This window comes from Hippichthys cyanospilos, chromosome 22 (assembly GCF_059441005.1).
Source record: "Hippichthys cyanospilos isolate Australia breed blue-spotted pipefish chromosome 22, RoL_Hcya_1.0, whole genome shotgun sequence".
Lineage (NCBI taxonomy): Eukaryota > Metazoa > Chordata > Actinopteri > Syngnathiformes > Syngnathidae > Hippichthys > Hippichthys cyanospilos.
In genome coordinates, this window is record NC_142390.1 from 7,447,501 (window position 1) to 7,470,000 (window position 22,500).

A 22,500-nucleotide genomic window follows, 5' to 3' on the forward strand; every position below is an offset into this window, starting at 1 on the left:
GAGCCGCTCTGGCCTCATCGGGTCCGGACGGGACTCCCGATTCGGAAGGTGAGCATGAACGTATCAACTGTTCAACTAAATCGTCTCCAAAACGTTACTTCGAGTGCAGCCCACGCGGCCCGGTACCAGTTGATCCACGGACCGGTACCAGTCCGCGGACCGGTGATTGGGGACCACTGTCATTTAGTATTAAATATGAAAAATAATATAAAATTCTAAAATTCGCATCCTCATATTTTTTTCTATAGGGCAACTTCTATTGAGTATTTTGGTATTCAAACAAACAAAAAAAATTTTGATCAAAGTTACCTATGAATGAATGTCTGGACCGATTTATTTTTAAGCATGTCTTTGTGATTGAATGAATTCATGATTCATGATAATAATTATGTCTCTCAAAACGGGGGTTCAATTCCAAAATGGACTTGAATACGTCGCACAAAATAGAAGACAAATGCTTAATTTGGTCCAGTTTCCATTTTAGGAGCCTTATTGGGGTTTTGCTATGCTAATTTTAGCTAGGCTAAGTAGCATAAACCCTTTGAGAGTTTCAACCGCATAATTCATAAATGTTGACTTTGGTTTTGTCCTTAATCATAAAACTAATGTGTCCTTCTGTCCAGGACATCTCTGTGGGAGCTTCCGTGTGTCTTTCATCACGTCTGGAAAACCGAAGTCCGTCACCTGAACGAGGCGGTGTAGCGCTTTTAATCTTTGAGTGAATGAAGAAAATCAAGGCCGCGTGATTCGCTAAAGCCTGTTTGGGCCCGGCTTCGCGATTGGCACTTCGCTCGTCACCTTCGGCCGTCACTCACCTTCGGTACACTTAAGTCCGACTAATCCTCGCCGCCATATATCAACGGAAAAGGTCAGGAGCGTTTGGCTTTCTTCCTACGCCGCTCCATCTGTCACGCCCCCACCTGCTTCCACACCAACAGTCGACCCCCCCGCCTCTGCAAAATATGATCAAAAACTTTTTTTTAAGACTATATACATTTTTATTATAAAGATCTGACAAAAAGTTCAAGGAGCAACAGGCTTCATCAGCATAATAAACGCATTATTTTGCCAATAGTTTGTTCAACCTTTTGATCTTTACGTCAGGGGGTAAGCATTGAAAGTAGGGAGCTGAAATTTCACCCAAATGGTGACATCAAATCCAAGTTATTGCTTGTTCAAATTGGCTTAACAACTCATAATTATACAGTTATTTTGCTAACCGGCAAAAAAAAAGTACTAATCAGTTGCCAGCGATCCAATTTTGGCCCACCAGATCCTCCAAAAGTTTTTCAGCTGATGACTTCATAACAAAGTGCGCAACAAAGTGGCTGATTTTCCGCTCGATCAAGTCTTTGCCCGCTTTTTTTTTTTTTTTTTTCACGACAACCCAGCTGTGACCGTCACGATTAGACCTGGGAGCTCATCAGGAATTCATAGGTGGACTAATCCCCGGACGCTCCCCTAACCCCCCCCCTTCGGTTAGCATTCAGCTGCTCCCCAAGACGCTACGGCGGCGGCGCGCGCTTGGCTAATCTGAGGCGGCCCGGGACGCGGATTAGCGTAAACGGCAGGACCACACACTGGCAGCGCGGCCGTGTCTGTCGCCGGCCTTTGATTGGCACTTGTCGGGCCTGATTGAGAGGCCGACTTGAGCCCCATGAATAATCATTCGGCAATTCTTCTCTCGGCGCCATTGTCGCGCCGCTGCTCATCCTTTTCCCAAAGAAAGCAAGAGATGCGAGTCGGAGGGCCTGCTTTTGCTGTCCAAGCTACTTGGACCATTTGCTTTGTCCTCCGTGACCCCCAAAGCAAAGGAAGCTAGCTATCTGTAGATTTCAGATGCAGCCGTTGTCACGGCAACCTCTGGACTCAAATCTTGAATGTGATCAAATCTTGTTGAAATTCATGGTACTCTTAGTTTAAAAAATATTTTTAATGATAGCTAAAGCCCAAATAAAGAATCTCCAATTCGTCCAGAAAATACTGCTGCCTGCCCGAGGTCTAACTTGAACCGCAAATAGAGGAATGAGAAAAATAAACAAAAATAACAGCTGGAAACAAAAGAAAAATGCAAATTCATTAAGAATACGCTGCAAAAAAACAAGTAAACTTACAACGAAACGAGTGCAAATACACTTTGGATTTTTTTTGGTTGCCTCCTGTCTTATATTTGTGTGTGTTTACACTAGTTTTTTTTTGCAGTTTTTTTTTGTTTGCAGTATTTTGTTTCTTTGTTCGCCTCATACCTGCGTTTTATAGTTTTTGTTTGTGTTTGTCTCAAGCATCACAAATTCACAATACTTTTTTTGCAATTTTTTTTGGTAGTGTTTTTTCATTGAAATTAGTTTTTTGTTTGCAGCTGTTTAAATCTTTGTGGGTTTTTTTTTTTGCATTTGTTTTGTTGCAAGTTTGCTTCCATTTTATTGAGTCATATATAATATATGAAATTATTTTTCTGATATTTTGGGTTTTTATTATTTTTGTTTGCATTTTGTTGCTGCTGCCTTTTTTTGTTTGATTTTTTTGTTTATTGTTTGCTAAAAATGTATTTCGAAAGTAAATATTCGACAAGTAGAGCCTGAAGACAGTCGCCTACTGGTATTTTTTTTTTTTTTAAATCTTTTTTTTTTTTTTCAAAAGCATCATGTTCACTTGTCTCCACATTCCTCATTCTGTCCTTCCAGTCTGCCCCGGCGACTGGACGCAAATTTGCGCTGATTGTGTGCAGCGTGCCGGATGGCCGCCGCCTCCAAATGAAAGCCCGGGCCATCAATCGGGGCGGCCGGCCCGTCTCGCTTACTTGACGGATGTTCTGCTCTCCACTTCACATGGGTTTGTGTGGACACTTGATGGGTAGGTAGGTCATCAATCAAGCTTTATTTTTATCACAATGCCACACAGGGCTCCGAGATCTTAGAAAGAGGGTGAGGGAAGAGGCCATGCCCCCATGAGGGCATAACATAAGCCTGGAAAAAAAATAAAACTCGCACAGGCACCAACAATTCTTTTTTTTTTTTTTGCATTTTCTTCAATATGTTCTCCAGCGTTTTATTTGATATTCTCGAGTCTACAAGTGTTTTAATTCGGCCACTTTAATATTTCTTCCAAGGAGCATTTGCATCATTTTTGCCTGTATTTCAGGTCTTGATGTGGGGCTTGTCGGTCTTGAAGAGGCGTTTGCGGGAGAGGGACTGGAATGTGGAGGCCAGGAAGAACAAAAGTCCTGAACATGCTGTAGAACACAGGTGTCAAACTCCAGTCCTGGAGGGCCGGTATCCTGCATGTTTTTTAACTTCCTCACTCTAACACACCTGATTCAAACGACTAGGATAATTTTCAAGTTTCTGCAGAGCTTACTAACGACATAACCACTTGAATCAGGTGTGTTGCGGAGAGAAAACCAGAAAACACGCAGGATACCGGCCCTCTAGGACTGGAGTTTGACACCTATGCTGTAGAAGATGCAGAATCCCTCCAGTTGCACCTGCGTCTGCTCCCACCGACGACTGTGAGTCTGCATTTGTAATCTCGCAGCTATAGACTTTTCTCGAAAACGAAAATTGTGATGATTACTTTCACAATCGTAGACATAGCGTGTGCACGAAATGGGCAAATGTATTGGGACGCAATACGTGGGTACAATTCCCGCCCGCTGTTTTCCACTTCCTGTCGGCGTCCCGAAAAACACTTTGTCTCTCAAAGCAAACAAAACCACACTCTATCTTTCTTGTTGCTCCTCTCGACTCTGAAAACCTTTCCCGTCAATTAGTGCACTTGATTTTTTTTTTTTTTTTTTTGGGGGGGGGGGGGGCATTACATTAGCCAGTCCACCTCCCCCTCCCTTTTGTGCGCACACGGAGCCACAATGGGGTCCCGCACCTCAGGTCAAGGCTGATGAGGACGACTGAAGGGTCCGAGGGGGTCAGCCAGGTCCCTTGTAAGTGGCGCTGGCGCTGGATGCTGATTGGACAGCTGGGCCAGGACCCTTGCAGCTGGCTGCATGCACCACAATTTTTTTTGTCTCAATAGCCCGGCCATTTATTGAAGGGAGATTATAATTAAAAATATATATCGCGGGGGGGGGGGGGGGTATAAAATATTTCAAATACATTTACCATGTATTATGTGATTATACTGCAAATATTTTCTATATTATGAGCTTGAGTTGAAATGGGTCGTAGACAGCTAGCTTGTTGTTCTGGTGCATTCTATTGGTCTAACCCCAAATAAGGTCAACATGTCGTCTGCTTTCATGCAAATGAATAGTCTGTATACTTCAAACGTTTTTTTGGGCATGTGTGTGCGTGTTTGCGCTGTATGTATGTGTGTGTGAGTGTGTGCGTGCGCGCTTGGGGTTGTCGTTGGAGAGTGAACAGGGTGTGTTGTGTTTACAGAGTATGTGCTGGTACAATCTGTCATATCTTTTTTTTTTTTGGTCTTTTTTTGTGTTAGTCGCGTGTATGACACACATATGCACACACACAATTTTGTGTGCGCACACGCAGGTTGCCCTGTTCACGTCCCAACACTTGTGGCAGCGGCCCCTCATTAGCGCTGGGAAAGGTCCTAATTACTGAGGGTTGAGGATAACAAAAAAAAACAAGCAGAACTTTGGCTTGTTAGCGTGTTAGCTAAGGTAGCTAACGCTACTGCTGGGGACTACTACTGCTTTTTCCAGGCGTATGTATGTTACAAAATAAAGGCATGCTAGGAAAACAATTTTAGCGAAATGTTATGTTATGTTTCAATTCATTGGCTCTCAAATTGAAAAGAAAAATCAACTGTTCCTGTCACAGCATTAAAAAAAAAAAACATTCAGTAGTTAGCTGCAATTTCTCGTAGCACCATTTGCGAAGGTTCATCGAGAAATGGCATTGTCCTCAAGTTGATCCCGAAAAGATCCTGAACTTTTTCCTTATGGTAAGCGCCAAACTGTTCTTTTTTTTTGTTGTTGTTGCTGTCTGTTGGTGTCTTCACCCTGCAGCACTTTGGAGTTTTGCATAGCTAATTGGACACCACCTGTATCTTTTTCTTGCTGCACACACACACACACACACACACACACACACACACACACACACACACACATATGGTATGTGTATATATATCTATATATTAGGCTATTTATATAGTAAATATGTGTTATTTGTGTGTGTGTGTGTAGTATTCCACTGGTTGTTAATAATAACCCCCCCCCCCCCCCCCCCCACCCACCCCCCTGTGTTAACAAGAAGGCTGGCAAACACCTGGCGATCTTGCCATCAGCATCACTTTGGCCCCGCCCACTGCCTTCTGACTTTTTTTTTTTTACCTGGGGGGTCAATTTAGAGCAATGAAAGCAGATGAATGGATGCGTGCGTGACTTTCTTATGTAAGCTGTGTTTGCTGTCACTGGCCAATGACGTGCAAGATGGCCGCCAAAAAGCTCCAAAGAGTCCACAATGGGCCTCGTTGACGGCGACGTGTTAAGGAGCGGTCGTGTCATAATAGAGCGTGATTTGCCTTTTGTGAAGGCTATCTGCGCACATCTGTTACGCCGCCAACGCTCAGGTGGGCGTGAGCAAACTGCTGATTGGTCGCCTGTGCGTGTGCCGCTGTTTGTTTTCATTTGCCGCTACATGCACACTAATACACTCACAAATGTGCACACAAACACTCAAATTGAGCCATTATCGGATGGGGCGGTAGTTCGCATTTTGACGTTATTTTCGCATTTTGACGATATCTTCGCATTTTGACAACTAATGACATTGGCCATTATTGAAGAATAATTGATCATTTTAAAAGTTTGCTCATTTTAGGAAAACTTTTGGCTCACTTTCAAAGAGATTCTGCCAAAGAAAAAGTCGACAAACTGTGTTTTTTTAAGCATTTTTATACTTTTTTTGTTAAAAAAAAATGTACAGTCACTTTTATATGGCTGGTGAAGCAGTGTTTTAAAGCAAAAAGCATAAAACATTCCTCCATTGATCAATCTCTAAAATACACACCTGCACTCACCTGCATTCATTTGCACACAATTAAATTTACTACTCGCATTTATTATTCCAATATATTTTTATCTTTTTTTTTTGAGGAGGGGGGTGGTTGGGAGGTCGACGTATGACATTCTCCTGCTATTAAAAATAAAAAGAGTGGATAGAAAGGGCAGGGGGGGGGGGGGGTCGCCCATGCTGAATGTGAGCTTTGTTGAATGGCATTATGGGACACTTTGGATACAGTGTTGATGAGGAGCCGCCAACAAAAGTCTGGGATTAAGCCTGAACTACACACACGCTCGCACAGCAATTAAGTGAGCAAGCTCCAAACAATAGCTCTCCATTGTCCGTTTGCGTGTGTGTGTGTATGCATCCATAGGAGGTGGAAAATAAATCTCCCAGAGAATGTGTGAGTGTGTGTCATGTTTTTCATGTCGTCCTGCAGCAAGCGAGCACTCAATGAGCCGCTCATGATGGACAACATCCAAAATGATGGACAATAATGGCTTTTGCTTATGGCTTGCTTTCTTTTGGTTTCTTTATTTAAAAAAAAAAAAAAACGAACACGAAAGGAAAAGAAATGACCAAATAGTCCCATTCCATTAGCAGTACTCATATATTAAATATGTATTTTTATTATTCATTTATTATCATTTGTATCTATCTTTTCACAATAAAGGCAAAAAAAACAACAAAAAACGACAAAAAAACATAAACAAAAAAACTCCTGGACTTAGGTGATTTTATTTTGAAATATTTTTATTTTATATTCAATAATAATAATAATAACAATAATAGTAATTGTAATAACAACTGTCAAGAGTAAAAGCAGTAATCATATAATATATAATATCATAGTACAGTATGTATACAGCATATACTGTATATATATATACAGTGGGTCCCCGGGTTACGAACTTAATCCGTTCAGCGGCTACGCTCGTAACTCGAACGGATCGTATGACGGGCAATCCAAACCTATGTTAATTAGTGAATGCGTGCAACGCGTGCAAAAACCTTAGGTAAAAACATCACGACTTTATACACATATTAAAAATGAGTAACATAATCTACTGTACAGTTAAATTAAATAACATATACAAAGGAAAAATGATATTTACCTTTGGAGCGACGTGACTGGGTGGAGGCGGAGGGGAGCAGAGACCAACCCGCAAAGTTAACACAGTTACGCTGATATGCTATTGCTCTTACAATGTCACAGTCACTGTTTCAGTCACGGTGTCAGTCACGGAGATGCTAAAACATATCACCGGCGATTTCCTTCTCTTTAATCCATAATAGAAGAAGCCTCTCCAGTTTGTTGTCGATCGAGGTCCATCCCCCGTCGAGGAAAGTCTTGCCCTTAGAAGATTGCCGAGCGGTTACGTCCATAGTCACGAGCAAGGTTAATTATGCGTGTGCCTCCCTCTTTTTTTTTTATTATGTCCTGCTTGGTTTCTATTGTCATCATCCTCTTACTTCTTCCTTTACCGCTACTAGCAATTTTAGAAGCCATGTCTAACAGATAAAGTTTGCAAAGTCTTCACAACATTCCTTCCTTCCGTTTTTCACTCATTTTCTCTCCTTCCTTCCATCCCGACCAGCTGTGCCATCATAAAGGCGTTCGGCCAATAGCATATCGTCATTTCTGTGATTGACGTGACGCCGGCCAATAGCATCTCCGTGAGTGAGACCGGGTGACCTTAATCGAACAATAGCATATTGGCATCTCAATGACTGACACCTTGACAGGCACCACGACTGAGACAGTGACTGTGACGTTGTAAGAGCAATAGTGTTTACGTACTGTCACAAGCGTCAACTGCTGACTTTGTTGACGCAGCTAAGCGAAAATATATTTGCATACACAATGGCCGGCATGTCGGATTGTTCGTAAAACGAAAGGTTTGCTCGTAAGTGGGGGACAAAAATCTCCGTGGTCCACGCTCGTAAGTCAAAATGTTCGTAAAAACAGGGTGTTCGTAAACCGGGGGCATATATATATATATATATATATATATATATATATATATATATATATATATATACGAACATTTTGACTTACGAGCGTGGACCACAGAGATTTATTTATATATATATATATATATATATATATATATATATATATATATATATATATATATATATATATATATATATGTGTGTGTGTGTGTGTGTGTGTGTGTGTGTGTGTGTGTGTGTGTGTGTGTGTGTGTGTGTATAATGTGTATATATATATATATATATATATATATATATATATATATAACCTAACCATAACCCTAACCTTATAACCTAATAAATTTTGTATGGGTGGGTTAGAAGAAAAACAATTATTAAAGATAAATGAAATTAATAAATTGAGCAATGTTAAAATTTAGGTCAAATACATACAATGTCATTTTTGTGCCTAAAACGTTGCCATAAATCTAAAATCTTATTATAGCCCCCACCTACGAGTGTTTTATTTTTTTATTTGCATTCTATAAATGTTGTCAATCCTATAGTGACTGCAATTCATACCGATATTGCAATTTATATTGATGTCAATGGCTATATTCCATATATTGATGGTGAATTATTGCCTAGCTTAAGCAGTAAATGTTTTATGCAAAATATCGTCTGAAGGAAGACTGGCTGAAGGCCTTAATGCATACCCAGAGGTGCAAAGGACCCCTTAGCTGTCTCCAACCGTGCCTGCGTGATGGCAAACAAACGCAGGAATGACTCAAGTCTCCAGTTACAGATTGCCAGTGTGGTTCCGTCTCGTCTTTGTCCATCCAGTCGTCTGGCTGATGAACATTTTCTGCTCGGCTTGACGGCAAAGGCGCAACCTGTGCTACTGGGAAGAAAAAAAAAAGGGGGGAGAAAAGGCGTCAGGCGCTGGAGTGGAATCAGATAAGACTCTTTTCCAGGCCGGCTTTGTCCCGCCGCTGGTCCTCTCTCACTCCACTGAACCTTTTGTGGACAAAGCCCCCCCCCTTCCAAAAGACAGAACTGAGAACCAAGCAGGTAGTCGCGAGCTCACCATTTGAGGTCCCAGCTGACTTGGGAGATATTTGCAAACAGATGCTTTCTTTTTGGGATCCATCAAGCTTCAACAAGTCAAGTTGACTGCACGCCAATGCGGTACTCTGCATGACAAAAGCCCGGGCCGCCTCGGGATCACAACTTAAGCTGATAAATGGCCCCGGCCGCACAACGCCTACCGTCGGTCCAGAGGTTGAAGTCGCACGTACCGATACCCCCTCCCCATGTTCCCCCAACCTTTACACAACAAATACAGTCTATCTCATCTGCTAAATTGAAGTGGCAGCAGCTTAAAAGCGCCCCCCCCCCCCCCCTCCCCGCCTCCACCCTCATGATTGCCACTTCTGCTACTGGAATTGCTCAGTCATTCCTAGCCACTGAAAAAAAATTACTGTAAATTTCAGACTATAAGATGCTACTTTTTTCTCATGCTTTGAACCCTGCGTCTTATAGTCCAGTGCACCTTTTCTGCTGTTTTTTGTTTTTTTGTTGTTTTTTTTTTACGGGCAATCTCCCGGTAAACAAAATTTGAAAACAAAATTTTCAAGAAGAAAATTTCAAACTTTTTCACTTTGACAGTGCTCCCGTTTGCATGGCTGCTAGATGAATACATTTTGACAGGGATGCATGCTTTCAAATCAGATCTTTTTTGACATCAAAATATCAATCAGATAATATCATAAAATATAATCGTAATAATCATCCGCAAACCTTAACCACCTGCATTTTCGACAACTTCAGTGACAAGCCGAAAAATACGCAATCAGGTTACGACGAGCCGGAAACTAGAACGCGAAAAGGAAACGCTTCGGAAGATCGAAAAGAGCAACAAAACAAACATGTTGTAGCGGAACAAACAAACAAAATAAAAAGCAGAGCCGAAGAAACACATTCTTTTGTTTATGGAACTTTTTCGATGCCGTTGTCCTTTTTTACTTGGGCCTCCCTCTAGTCCGAGATCATGAATGAATTACCATATTGATGATGTGCTTTCCCTTTTGGGAATTTAATCAAGAGACTTTGCCTCCCCTGTGACTCCTCCGACAGCATTTGAGCTGCTTTTATACAAGCTACTATTAACCCTCACACACACATAGCCCGAGTCCAATCTGTGAACCAGTCAATCCATCCATCTAGTTTTTAAATTAATTTGCTCTTAATTTGCAAATGCAAATACTTTTCCTATCCCAGAATTAAAATTTAATTAGATTTGCTGGATCCTGCAGAGTTCCTGTTCAAATCTAATGTCCCCCCTTATTTACCTTTATGGCTACACAAATGTGAGTCAAGGTCCTCCAGTCGCATAGTTGGCCGCATTTACATCAGTGCAAAATGTGCAATCTGGATTGGATCTAGATTCTTTTTTTTTTTTCAGTAACATTTATGACTGAATGAGTATATGGGAAATAAGCACCACTTATGCCATTCCCACACACAGCGCAGTCTTCTGCCCCGGGGGTCTTTGCGGCCTCCCGGCTGCTGGAACAGGAGGTCCCGCCGGGATCAGGGCTCGCTCCCTCTCAATCGGACCCCTCGGGGTCACGGGTCTCCAGATTTACGGCCGTCTCATTGTGGCGACCCGTCGGCGGATTTGACAGGACAGGAGATGATGGCGGACGATAAGCAGTTGGAGGAGAACAATAGCATCCTTCTGGTGGTTCATTATTACTGTCCATATTCCTCTATCACTGTTGTTTTGTTTTTTTTGCCTACCTTATTATTTGCTCGATTATGAAACGTAGTCTGCTCGGGGGAGTGAACGGAATAAGAATTTAATTGTGTGGTATTACGATGCAAACAGCAGCGACTACACAGCATGTACCAATAAAACGAATCATTTGCCGTCACATGACCCACTGGCATGTCGTCAACCGAACAAGCTTACAGGAAGTTGTCATCAGTGCCGATTGACGCGCCACTTCAAAATAGGTCACCCCCACCTCCCAGAATGAAGAAGACATTTAAGGGGGGGGATTACGTAAGCAATACGTCTGATGGGGTAACCCAGCAGGAAACTGGGGTGGGGGGTAGGTAGATGCCCCCCCCCCCCCCCCCCCCCCCAGCTTTGCGCCAGCCAGCATCAGCACACACACGCATTTGTACTCTTTTTACCTCCAAATAAGTGCAATGAATGATCACACCCCCTCCCCCAAATAGCTCCCCAACCACACAGCAGCCAATCACAGCGCAGGAGCGCTGAGGCGTCGCGTGCACTCGCTGGCTCGCCAACGCCCATTCTTTTGCATCCACCCGGGAGGGGCTCCTTGGGACATTGTTTAAATTCGGCCTCTCTTTTGGAGTAAAATATTTTCATTAAAAACAATCAAATGAATAAAAACTTTAAAATACTAAAAATGGAAAAAAATACATTTTTTCATGAATTTTTCTTTTTCAGAACTCCATTCTGATACTTTGGCCAAAATCTGCCCTTCTTTCAACTAATTGTCCATTGTTGATGACTGTCCCGCCGGACCTACTTTTTGGTGTCACCCGCCCGCTGTCCCCCTCCCTCAGCACCCCCCCCCCCCTCCCCCAAGCAGTTGTAGCCGTTATTGTGGCGGGACGTGTGTGTGCCCGCGCATTGTTTGGCAGCCGGGCCGCGCTGAGCAACCACAATGAACTCACAACACTTTACCATCAGCGCAAACGCGACGTGGCACGAGACCCGCCCGCTTGCCCGCCAAAATTGGAAAAAAAAAAAAAAAAAACGCCCGCCGCCAAAATCCACCGGCGCTGGCCTAAGCGCTTGTTTTTCTTTCTCACAGTGACTTGATGAGGTCGCTACTCGCCAACATGGACTTTGCCTCTCTTGAAAGGTCGCTCTTCAAAGTCAAGGTAACACCTATTATTGACCCCCAAATTGGCTAATTGCCAATGTGGGGATTTGAGTTGCACCCCCCCTGCCCCCTCCTCCCCAGCAATTATTCTCCAGCCTGCGTTAAGTGTGCAAACAGGTGCACTCCAACAAGAGCGCAAACAAGCACGCTGAGGTAATCTGACGCCGTCCCACCAGCACACTCACACCAACATTACTACACACACACACACACAACAACACACACTTGCATGCATTTCAAGGTGGACACTAAAAGCCCCCCCCCCCCCACCCCACACACACACACACACCACCACCACTTTCATCTGGCAGCCTTAGCATAAGTATTAGTCAAAGAATTGATTTGTAATTTTCATTCATATTATCCCATAAAAATGATATCTCTCATGAAAAAAAGCTGTTTATCTTACTCTATTTGTATCATAAAAATCAAACATATTTTGTTTACTATCAATGTATTCACTATTTATTATTATTATTGCAATGTATTTATTCATTGTGTGTTTACTATTACTGATTTTATATACTACTGGAATAAAGAAAATCAAGTGAAATGTAGAGTTGTTTGACTGTTAAAATTAAAGAATGTCCAATGTCATATTTCATTATATATATATATATATATATATATATATTTATTTATTTATATATTTATATATATATATATATATATATTTATATACATTTATTTATATTTATATATATATATATATTTTATATATATATATATATATATATATATATATATATAATTTATTTATTTATTTATTTATTTATTTATTTTTACTTTTACATTTGTATTTCTTCTTCAATTGAAATGTTTGGCTAACAGAGGCTAAAAATCCTTGCTGATATAAGAAATAAATAGTAAAGTACAAGTATAGTACAAGACTATCACTAAAAGTATTGATTATTTTAGAGACTAAAGTAATCAATTAAAGTAATCAATTACTATGGGTTATTAACTGCTGAAGCAACAAGTTACCTGTACTAAAAAGTACTAAACTAATCAAAAACTAATCAGATATTGATTAATTTAGGTACTAGAATAACCTGCAGAAGTGCCTCAAGTAATTGATGAGTTTAGGACTTAATTACCTAAAGTAATTGATTACTTTAGTAATTAATTTGTTTAGTAGTTTTAAGACACTCCTTTTAGTCAAACACTTTACAAAAATGAAATGATGAATGCCTACGATTGAATGTCGACACATTTTAAATAAAAGACGAAAAAATACATTATTGGGGCTGAATGAGTTAATAGTCAAGCAGCCTGACAATTGATATTTGGAGTCCATCTTCATTTTTAGTAAAACTTGAAATAATTGCATCACCATTAAAACCATAATAAAATAACTGAGCAATTCTAAGCTTTTGCCGTAATGTCTTTAAGCATATATTTACTAAACAACTATTCTTGCTTGCATAATGCCGATTGTTTTTTGTATACATACATTCATGTTCCACTTCATTTGCTCTTCATTTGAAAAGAAAAGTCCACGGGTCTAAACCCTCAACTGCAATGTTTTCCTACTTTCAACCTCTTAATTTGTTTAGTCAACACAACTTTTGAAATTTAGACTTAGACTAAGGCTTACTTGACATAATGGCATCATCATTAAAATAATAATCATAATAAAATAACAGCAATTCTTAGCTTTTGCCGTAATGTCTTTAAGCATATATTTACTGAACAACTATTCTTGCTTGCATAATGCCGATTGTTTTTTGTATACATACATTCATGTTCCACTTCATTTGCTCTTCATTTGAAAAGAAAAGTCCACGAGTCTAAACCCTCAACTGCAAAGTTTTCCTACTTTCAACCTCTTAATTTGTTTAGTCAACACAACTTTTGAAATGTAGACTTAGACTAAGGCTTACTTGACATAATGGCATCATCATTAAAATAATAATCATAATAAAATAACAGCAATTCTTAGCTTTTGCCGTAATGTCTTTAAGCATCTATTTACTAAACAACTTTTCTTGCTTGCATAATGCGGATTGGGTTTTTTTTTTGTATACATAGGTTCATGTTCCACTTCATTTGCTCTTCATTTGAAAAGAAAAGTCCATGCGTCAAACCTATTTTCCTACTTTCAACCTCTGAATTTTTTGAGTCAACACAACTTTCAAATTTACACTTATACTCCGGCTTAGGACCCCCCCCCCCCCCCCCCCCCCCCCCACGCACACACACACACAAGGTTCCCGTGTGCTTCCTGGGATTTATGCAAATGTGGCTATCCAAGTCAGTTTTCAAGACATAATCCTCAGATATTAAACGGTGCCATTGTCTCCAATACGAAAAGCCGACAAGTTTATTGCTATTTCTATCCAACTTTTTGGGGGGGAGGGGAGAGGCTGGTTGCAATCTGATTGATATGAAATCAAAAGAAAGAAAATAAGATCAGCAGGCACTTGCTTTGGGCGGGAATCTGGCCAGCGTGTGAGTCGCGTGGCTCGACGCTGCATGTCAGCAGGCACACGCCAAAAAGCCTCCTGGCCCCTCCCTCACCTGTCAAACTTAGTTTGGGTTCAAGCCCCCCTCTCCACCAATTCCACTTGGGTGCTTTTCCTATGTGTCCATCTCGTTTTTATGCTCACCATTAACATTAAAACCACAAAAATTGCATTTGAATTTAAATAAAGATATTACATTATATGACGCATCTGTTCCCTTCCACAAAAAATCCACCAACAGCAGGTTTGGGTAGCAATTCATTTATTGTTGCAATATAGAAAATATATTTCTTCTTTATGATGCTGATGGGAATGTTTTCCAAGGTGGTGATGGCTGGTTTGGACAGTAGCTGCATAATAAGTTTTGATCATGAACAGCAATTAAATAAGACACGTCGGTGCTGCGTTCGGGGAAGGAGAATAACACACGTGACGTATATAGAATTATCAGCAAAATATATATTTTTATATATATATATATATATACAAAAAAAGACTTGTACAAAAAAAGTCTATAAATCTCTTGACATATAAAAATAGTTGATATATTTTCGCATGCAGAGAGCACTTGAATTGAATTCCCTCCAACTTGGAAGCCGTCGTGACAAAGACCTATGGGACTTTCTCGGTATGAATATGAAATAATGTCTCTCCGTGTGCGCGTCCTGCGAGCCCGCGGCTCTCCTGCAGCCGGCCGGAGGCCTCCTCTGGGAGCACCCCGCCTTGCGGATATATATATGTATGTTTTATCCCCTTCTCCTGCGCATGCGGAGGAGAGAGGAGACGTTTGAGTCGCTCGGAGTTCAGAACCAGCTGGTGAAATCGAGGAGCTCCCGCTCCTCCGGGCTGAGGGGGTCGTAGGACACCTCGTCCGACGAGTAGGAGGAGACGGGCGAGCCGGCCATGGAGTTCAGGTCGGCCGCCGGGTAGCCGGGCGGCTGCGCGTGCTCGTGCGCGTGCGCGGGCGGCGAGGGAAGAACGCCCGCCCGGAAGGCGGCGCTGACGGCGTCGTGCTCGTCCAACAGTTGCTGCAAGGCGCGGATGTACTCTACGGCCGAGCGCAGGGTCTCCACCTTGCTCATCTTCTTGTTGGCAGCTCCGTTGGGCACGTGCTCGCGTAGGGCGGCGAAGCCGTTGTTGACCAGCTTGACCCGGTTGCGCTCGCGCTCGTTGCGGCGCGCCACCGCCTGCGGCGGCTGCGCCGGCGGCAGCGCGTAGCCGAAAGCTGCGAAGTTGAGACGCCGCTTGCAGCGCAGGAGCTCCGGGGAAGAGGAACGGGGTCGCTTCGGGACCGCTTTGCCGCTCGGGCTCAGCGGGACGCTCTGCGCGCTGAAGAAGCAGGCGGGGGCGGCCAGCTCCATGGCAGAGGGGGGTGGGGTGGGGGGTGGGGGGCAGCAAAATAACCACAAGAAGAAAAAAAAAGAAGTCTTTTTTTCCCAAGTTTGGACGCCTGCAGAATTCAGCTCATTCAAAGACAAACACCTGCGAGCTTGAACAACTTTGGCAAGTTGTGCGGCTCGTGCCGGTCACGTGTTTAGGCGCGCGCGGCTCCCTGTGCGAGCCGCAGACGAGAAGCGGCCGCTTTTCAACGGCTGCAGGCCGACGGCCGGCCGCGTGGCCACACCTCGGCTCCGCCCAGCGCGCCGCTGTAACGCGCGCGCCTGACGCGTGCCACTTGCGGCGCTAAACAAACACACACAAATCTCCGACGACGCCCGAAAAAAAGTTGTCTTTTTTGCCACCTATTGCACCTAATGTATCATTCTTCACTCCCCCCCCCTAATATTGTCATCATTACTCACATTTTGCTCATCTAAACTTATTGTTGCTCAATCCGCACATCTTTTTCTCTGTATTTCATATAAAAAATATGCAAATAACGTATTTGTAAAACAACGGCAAAAGCCCACCTTTTAGGCTTTTTTTGGCTGCGTGTTTGTATCAACAAAAACAGGTGGGACTGACCCAATTTTTTTTTTATTCAGTCATTTAAAAAACCCAAAAGTCATAACTGGACTTCAATTCACATTTAAAAAGAACAATCCACAAACAAAATTGTTGCGTTTATTTATTTATTCTGTTTTTTTTTTCATGAACAAACTAGTATGTTAAAATCAAAACAATTTGATTTAAGTATTTAAAAAATATCTGGGTGATTTTTTTGTGTGTATGCAAAACAACTCCAAAAATGGGCAGTCCCTTTTCAAACTAAACTGGCTTTTTTTTTTTATTCAGAAGTTTGTTGAACGTAGAATATTCTGCAGTAAAAAGAGGATTGAGACTTGTGTAACACCTTTCAAACTTGTGCAATATTTTGTCTAATTCTTTGTTCTTTAAATCACAGGAAATTCCCAACACCCAAATGATAACATTTACACTTAGTTATCACACTAGCAGGATTGTAGCAATTGGCCAAAATATTTTGTGAATAATGTGGAAGAAACGGACCCAAAAATGGTCGAAATACTGATCAAGGGTCAATATGTGTTGCGTTACCAAAAAAAAAAGACTCAAATATACCCATGCAGACGTCTTGTGTAACTTTTCAAGAAAAGTGCTCAACTTGTTTAGTTATTATCATGTTAACAGCAGAAATGATGATTATTTTGGTCCAGAGTTGCATCCTTCCGCCGCTGAAATGTTCCGCTTTGATGGAAGCGGATCATGGTGGCCTTTGTGTGCGTTTGGCTCCGCTTGCTCGTGTTACAGTAGCGTCCTGCAGGCGCTGTGCTGTGTGCGTTCTTGTCGCTTTGGCATAATAAGACTTGTCAGTCAGGCTGGAACAAAACACAGCAAAGTGTAGCCCCTCCCCCTTTCCCTGCTCCCTCCTTTATTCCCGTCCCTGCTCCTGAACAGGGATTGTAATAAATTGTGCAATTTTCTGCCTTGGTTGTGGCATTCCAAATCAAGCTTGCATTGAGGGAGACCCCACTCTCTCACCCCATCAAGACTTTCCTTTATCTGCCTCAGTGTTTGGCCCAGCAAGGGCATTTGAAAGAAAAAAAAAAGAAAAAGTGTGGGCTCTATTCACGACTGGCCCCTCAGCAAGTGAAACGGGCATCCAGCACTTGTTGTCTGCGATGGACCAATTCATTGTTTGGAGAGGAACATTTTCCTTCCACGTTAACCGTTTTTAAGAAATATGAAAGGTTAAACGCAAATGTATTGAACTTAAAAGTGTCCACACTTTTTACTCTGAAAGCTACATACAGAAAAATTGAAGGATGCGATCATCCACTCTAATTTATTTATCTTTTTTTCTGTAAAACTACGACCGAACAACGTTTTATGCATAAAGAAAATCATTTAGGATTTTACAAGACTTTATGTTGGTCCGAAATTTAGTAATCCGCCAAAAATATCATTTGCACCTGCACTGAACTGCAGCTGAATCACATCTCTATATTCAGAACCAAAATAAGTGCAACATCTCAACAGATTACCATTTTAAAGTAGTACATACTTTCACACAATAATGAAAGCGGAGGATAATATTTTTGCTTATAAAAAAACTTTTTATTCTCCACATTGTTATGAAGAGATGTTATTACTGCTTTAGTTCCCAAAAAGTTAACTTACATCTGTGTGTGTGTGTGTGTGTGTGTGTGTGTGTGTGTGTGTGTGTGTGTGTGTGTATATATATATATATATATATATATATATATATATATATATATATATATATATATATATATATATATATATATATATATATATATATATATATATATATATATATATATATATATATAAAGCGCTACAACAAATGCCTGAACAGCAAATGTAATATTCCGTATATACTGCGGGCTCCTAAAATGAGGATGGCGGGCCACAAAGGGCCCCAGTATCAGAGTTTGGACATCATTGCCTTAATGTACCTGAACTATACTTTTGACAGTCATTCTTTCATGTATTACGAGAGGATTAAAAAGAAATCAATGCAGCCTGGATCCGTCGCCAGCCAATTATAGGACACATTCACACATCAAGCACATCATATTAATCCCTATTGACAATGAGTTTTCAATGAACTTCACGAATATTTGGTAAACAAATCGCTTTCCTTGCGTAAAACTCAGATTATGTAACATGCTCATCGCATGTGTGGCTCTGCTTTAATATTCGTAGCCAACACCGCTCTCCTGTGGACAAAAATTGCAACCGCAAGGTAATTCGGTAATTGACCCTTCTGTGTTGCCATACTATATCCAGTCACGTGATTTTGTTTATCATGACGACGGCGCTTGCTAAAATAGCAAAACAAAAGTAGATTTCTTTAATGGCGACTTTAAAGCGCGTAGTTTTGAAAACAGGTGTAGAACAAGGATCTAGTTTAGTTTTACGGGTGAGTTTTCATTCATTTAAGCTTCTTGCAAATGCCGGTGGCGCCCTACAAGTAACATCCGAACAAATGTCAAATTTGTGATTTGACGTGGTGAAGACGCTACATACGGTCGCCATGAGGGCGCTGAATTACGTGCAGCGTGTTAGTTTGGATTTTACGGGCACGCTTTTTCCTCACGCTATCTGTCTGGGAGATGCCGACAACGACACGGTAAGAAACAAAAGTAGCGATATATTACGCTCGCCCATTTTTGTCATTCATTCTTCTTCTCTTTTGACTCGTTTTCTCTTGAAATCCCTCCTTCACAATTCATTCTCCCTGCTTCCTTTCCCTAGTCAGAGTTTTTATTCTTGTCCTTAAATTTACTTGTCTGTGTTCCTCCCTTCCCTCCTTACTTAATTTTGACTTCCTTCTGTTTGTCCTGCCTTCCTATCTACGTTCTCTTTTCCCCTTTCCTTCCACCGTTACTTATTTTCGTCCTTCTCCCTCCTTATCTTCTTCCATTGTTTTCTTCCTTTCAACATGCATACCTCCTTTCCCGTTTTCCAGTTCCTTCCTTTCTTCCTCCCTCCGTTTTCCTTCCCACCTTGCGCAATTTTATTCTCTATTTCGCATCTCCTTTTGTTCTTCATTCTTCCATCCTTCATCTTTAGGTATCCGCCCTTTTTCCATTCTCTTAACTTCCCTCTCTGGGTTCCTCCATCCCTTCCTTTATTCCTCCTTCCTTGACTCCCATTTTCCCACCTTCCACCATTCCTTCTCCCTTTTTATGTTCTTCCATTTTTTGCTCCCTTCCAACATTCATCCCTTTTTTTCCATGCTACCTCAGTTCTCCCACTCCTTCCTTTCCTCCTCCCTTAACTTTCTCCTTCAAATCTTCTATAGTTCCTTCCTTAGTCATGTCCCCTTTTTCTTACTTCCTGTCCCTGTTTCTTCCACTGCTTCCATTCTTCCACCTTTTTCCTTCCATCCCCTCGTGACCTCGTTCCCCCCGTGAGGTTTTCCAGCCAACCTAACGTGTCGGTTTGCCCGCAGCTGAACGAGCTGGTGGTGGGCGACACAAGCGGCAAGTTGCACGTGTACAAGAACGACGAGAACAAAGCCTGGCTCACCCGGAGCTGCGTGGGAATGGTGAGCGCAAGCGAGCCCTTTTATTTTTTTGACGATAACGCATTTTCTATTATTGATCAGCTGACATGCGTCGCCGTGGGAGATGTGTGTAACAAGGGCAAGGTATGTGGGAGAACGCGCGAGTCCCGCCTGCCACCGCCTCCTAACCGGTCTCGCCGACCGACTAAGAATTTTGTGGTGGCGGTGGGAGCGGAAGGTTGGTTCCACCTGTTTGACCTGAGCGCCGCCAAGGGCGACTGGACCAATCAGCACGAAGGTTCGGCGGCGGATGAGCAGAGGCCCTTCTTCACGCAGCACATCCCCGCCAACACCAAAGTCATCCTCATCAGTGATATCGGTACACCAGCTGCAAGATTTTTGCTCTTTTTGTTTTTTTGCGACTTGATATTTTTGCTCGCTGATAGACGGCGACGGGCGCAGCGAGCTGGTGGTGGGCTACACCGACCGAGTGGTGCGAGCCTTCCGATGGGAAGAAGCGTCGGACGCTTCCGACTCGCCGTCCGGTCAGCTGGTCTTGCTTAAGAAATGGCTGCTGGAAGGACAGGTTATGAGGAATCTTTTTTGACATGTGAGGAATGTTAAAAATCGCCCTATTTCATGACTTGTTTCATTTCAGGTGGACAGCCTGTCTGTGAACCCGGGTCCCGAGGGCCTGCCGGAGCTCATGGTGTCCCAGCCCGGTTGCAGCTACGCCATCCTGCTGTGCTCTTGGACGCAGCAGGAGTCGCCGGCGCCTGATGACTATGGCGACGAGGACGCGCTCGTCAGGTACGAAAACCCGGGCGAGAGCTCTGGCGGTGTGGACGACTTTGTGATTTTGATGGCTTTCAAGTGAGGGGACTTCACAAGATGTCATTCTCCATCTGACCACCGGGCGGATCCACAACAAGAACGTTTCAACGCATCTCATCGGGAGCCTTAGCAAAGGTCAGATTCATTTCAATGAGTGATATAGGTCAAGGCATTTGACTTACAATTTTAAAACAAAGTGACAGTGAAAATGGTCGTCAAAAAAGAAATCCTTTCCGTGTTACCGCCAGGCTCCAAAGAGGAGTCCTCCAGATGTGGCCTATTTGCGCTCTGCACTTTGGATGGTAAGAGCATCAATAATTCATGATTATGGGATTATGTAACCTCCCCCAAGGCTCCCAGCCTGCATTTACGTTCAAATGAGATCCCAGGGATGAAAAAGAACGTCACCTAGCATTGCACCGACTTCCAAGGCAATCAACAAGTCATTGACTTGTTGCAGACCTCAACTTGTGACATTTACCACCAGTTAAAAAAAAAATTAAAAAAATACCGCTTCTGTCCACTAAACGATGCTACTTCTCGCCATTAAAATACACAGTTTTATTTAGACATTCATACATTGTTTTCGGTCATATGTAATGTTAATGGGATATATATGTGTATGTGTGTGTGTGTGTGTGTGTGTGTGTGTGTGTATATGTATGTATATATATATATATATATATATATATATATATATATATATAATATATATTACATATATATTATATATATACACACACACTGTATTGCACAATTTTGAGGCTACACACCAGCTTCTTTTATTTAATTTGATTTTATTTCTTTTTTTTTGTCTTTTGAGTAATCACGTCAAATCGTGCTTCACAGGGACGCTGAAGTTGATGGATAGCTCAGAGCAGCTGCTGTGGTCGGTGCAGGTGGACCACCAACTCTTTGCCCTGCAGAAGTTGGACGTCACGGTCTAATAATATCAACTTTGTACCATTTTTTTTTTTTTTCCTCTGTGAAGGAAAACAAGTAAATTTCGCGCTTTGTTTGACTCGCAGGGCGACGGGCGTGAGGAGGTGGTGGCATGCGCCTGGGACGGCCAGACCTACATCATCGACCATAACCGCACCGTGGTGCGCTTCCAGTTTGACGAAAACGTCAACGCCTTCTGCGCAGGTGAGACCTAGCCCATCATTGCAATGACATTTCATTTATTTATTCATTTATTGCACTCTTTTTAAAAACTATAATAAATCAAACAACACACATTCTGCCAGCAGGTGGCAGCAGAGACTTTCACTTGCTTAAGCCATCACTCCTGAAGTATATTTAACTCATTCAATTCCAAAAACATATTTTTACGTTTGTCAGGTAAACAAACAAAATGTATTGAGATGAGCCCCTAAGCGATTTTGCATGCAGGTCAGTACACATGCAAAGAGGGCAAGAACAGCCCGTGTCTGGTCTACGTCAGCTTCAACCACAAGATCTACATCTACTGGAAGGTGAAGCTGGAGCGCATGGAGTCCAGCAACCTCATGCGCACGCTGGACGAGCGGCCCGACTTCCGACGTTACCTGGAGGCGCTGGGGATGGGTGAGTAAGTTGCGAGGACAGAGCAAATGTCACGCATCATGACACCAACTTTAATGAATAGTTAGAATTGTTTGTTCGAGGGAAAAGAGTGTCAGCGTCAGAAAAGACAATTCAATTGGACCGCGGGTAAAATGTCTACACACTCCTGTTCAAGCTCCACGTTTTTGCGATATAAAAAAAGGAACCCCTCACAGATAAGAGGGTGTGTACTTTTTTGCAACCACACTAGTACAAGTTATTTTTTATTTTTACTTCTCTCGAAAATCAACATATACAGTGATCCCCCCGACTTCGCGGTTAATGGGGGGTGTCAACCCCCCCGCGAAGTCTGAAACCCGCGAAGGAGGGTATCAGTT

The 22,500-nt window shown here is 42.3% G+C and overlaps 3 protein-coding genes and 1 long non-coding RNA gene across 8 annotated transcripts in view; 3 read left to right on the top strand and 1 right to left on the bottom strand.

The window, feature by feature from the left end:
* The window catches only part of LOC148405720 (uncharacterized), a 16,151-nt gene extending 12,766 nt beyond the window's left edge, over nucleotides 1-3,385 (top strand). For 2 of the 4 annotated variants that reach the window (XM_088406899.1, XM_088406896.1), the window contains 3 exons: nucleotides 1-48; nucleotides 624-2,598; nucleotides 2,685-3,385. The exon at nucleotides 1-48 is cut by the window's left edge and continues 106 nt beyond it. In XM_088406899.1, coding sequence (XP_088263025.1) covers nucleotides 1-48; nucleotides 624-702 — 127 coding nt within the window. In that variant the 3' untranslated portion in view covers nucleotides 703-2,598; nucleotides 2,685-3,385. The remainder of the gene's footprint in view (nucleotides 49-623; nucleotides 2,599-2,684) is intronic. The other 2 variants (XM_088406897.1, XM_088406898.1) reach the window with 2 other exon arrangements.
* Nucleotides 3,386-3,400: 15 nt separating this feature from the next.
* On the top strand, nucleotides 3,401-12,101 carry LOC148405721 (uncharacterized). Its single transcript, XR_015864275.1, has 3 exons — nucleotides 3,401-3,508; nucleotides 11,774-11,843; nucleotides 11,927-12,101. It is a non-coding gene; the product is annotated as an uncharacterized LOC148405721 (long non-coding RNA).
* A 2,464-nt stretch (nucleotides 12,102-14,565) lies between these two features.
* ascl1a (achaete-scute family bHLH transcription factor 1a) lies at nucleotides 14,566-15,876 on the bottom strand. The gene has a single exon (XM_088406900.1). It carries the CDS (start codon nucleotides 15,669-15,671, stop codon nucleotides 15,114-15,116), a length of 558 nt encoding a protein of 185 aa, XP_088263026.1. The 5' UTR covers nucleotides 15,672-15,876; the 3' UTR covers nucleotides 14,566-15,113.
* Nucleotides 15,877-18,165: 2,289 nt separating this feature from the next.
* Nucleotides 18,166-22,500, top strand: part of itfg2 (integrin alpha FG-GAP repeat containing 2) — a 5,833-nt gene continuing 1,498 nt past the window's right edge. Inside the window, exons 1-12 of one of the 2 annotated variants that reach the window (XM_088405775.1) lie at nucleotides 18,172-18,655; nucleotides 18,752-18,865; nucleotides 19,691-19,786; nucleotides 19,847-19,888; nucleotides 19,955-20,123; nucleotides 20,191-20,330; nucleotides 20,403-20,554; nucleotides 20,619-20,713; nucleotides 20,827-20,880; nucleotides 21,428-21,519; nucleotides 21,607-21,724; nucleotides 21,971-22,144. In XM_088405775.1, the coding sequence (XP_088261901.1) occupies nucleotides 18,590-18,655; nucleotides 18,752-18,865; nucleotides 19,691-19,786; nucleotides 19,847-19,888; nucleotides 19,955-20,123; nucleotides 20,191-20,330; nucleotides 20,403-20,554; nucleotides 20,619-20,713; nucleotides 20,827-20,880; nucleotides 21,428-21,519; nucleotides 21,607-21,724; nucleotides 21,971-22,144 (1,312 nt within the window). In that variant the 5' untranslated portion in view covers nucleotides 18,172-18,589. Of the gene's footprint in view, nucleotides 18,656-18,751; nucleotides 18,866-19,690; nucleotides 19,787-19,846; nucleotides 20,124-20,190; nucleotides 20,331-20,402; nucleotides 20,555-20,618; nucleotides 20,714-20,826; nucleotides 20,881-21,427; nucleotides 21,520-21,606; nucleotides 21,725-21,970; nucleotides 22,145-22,500 lie in introns of both variants that reach the window. The other variant, XM_088405774.1, reaches the window with a different exon arrangement.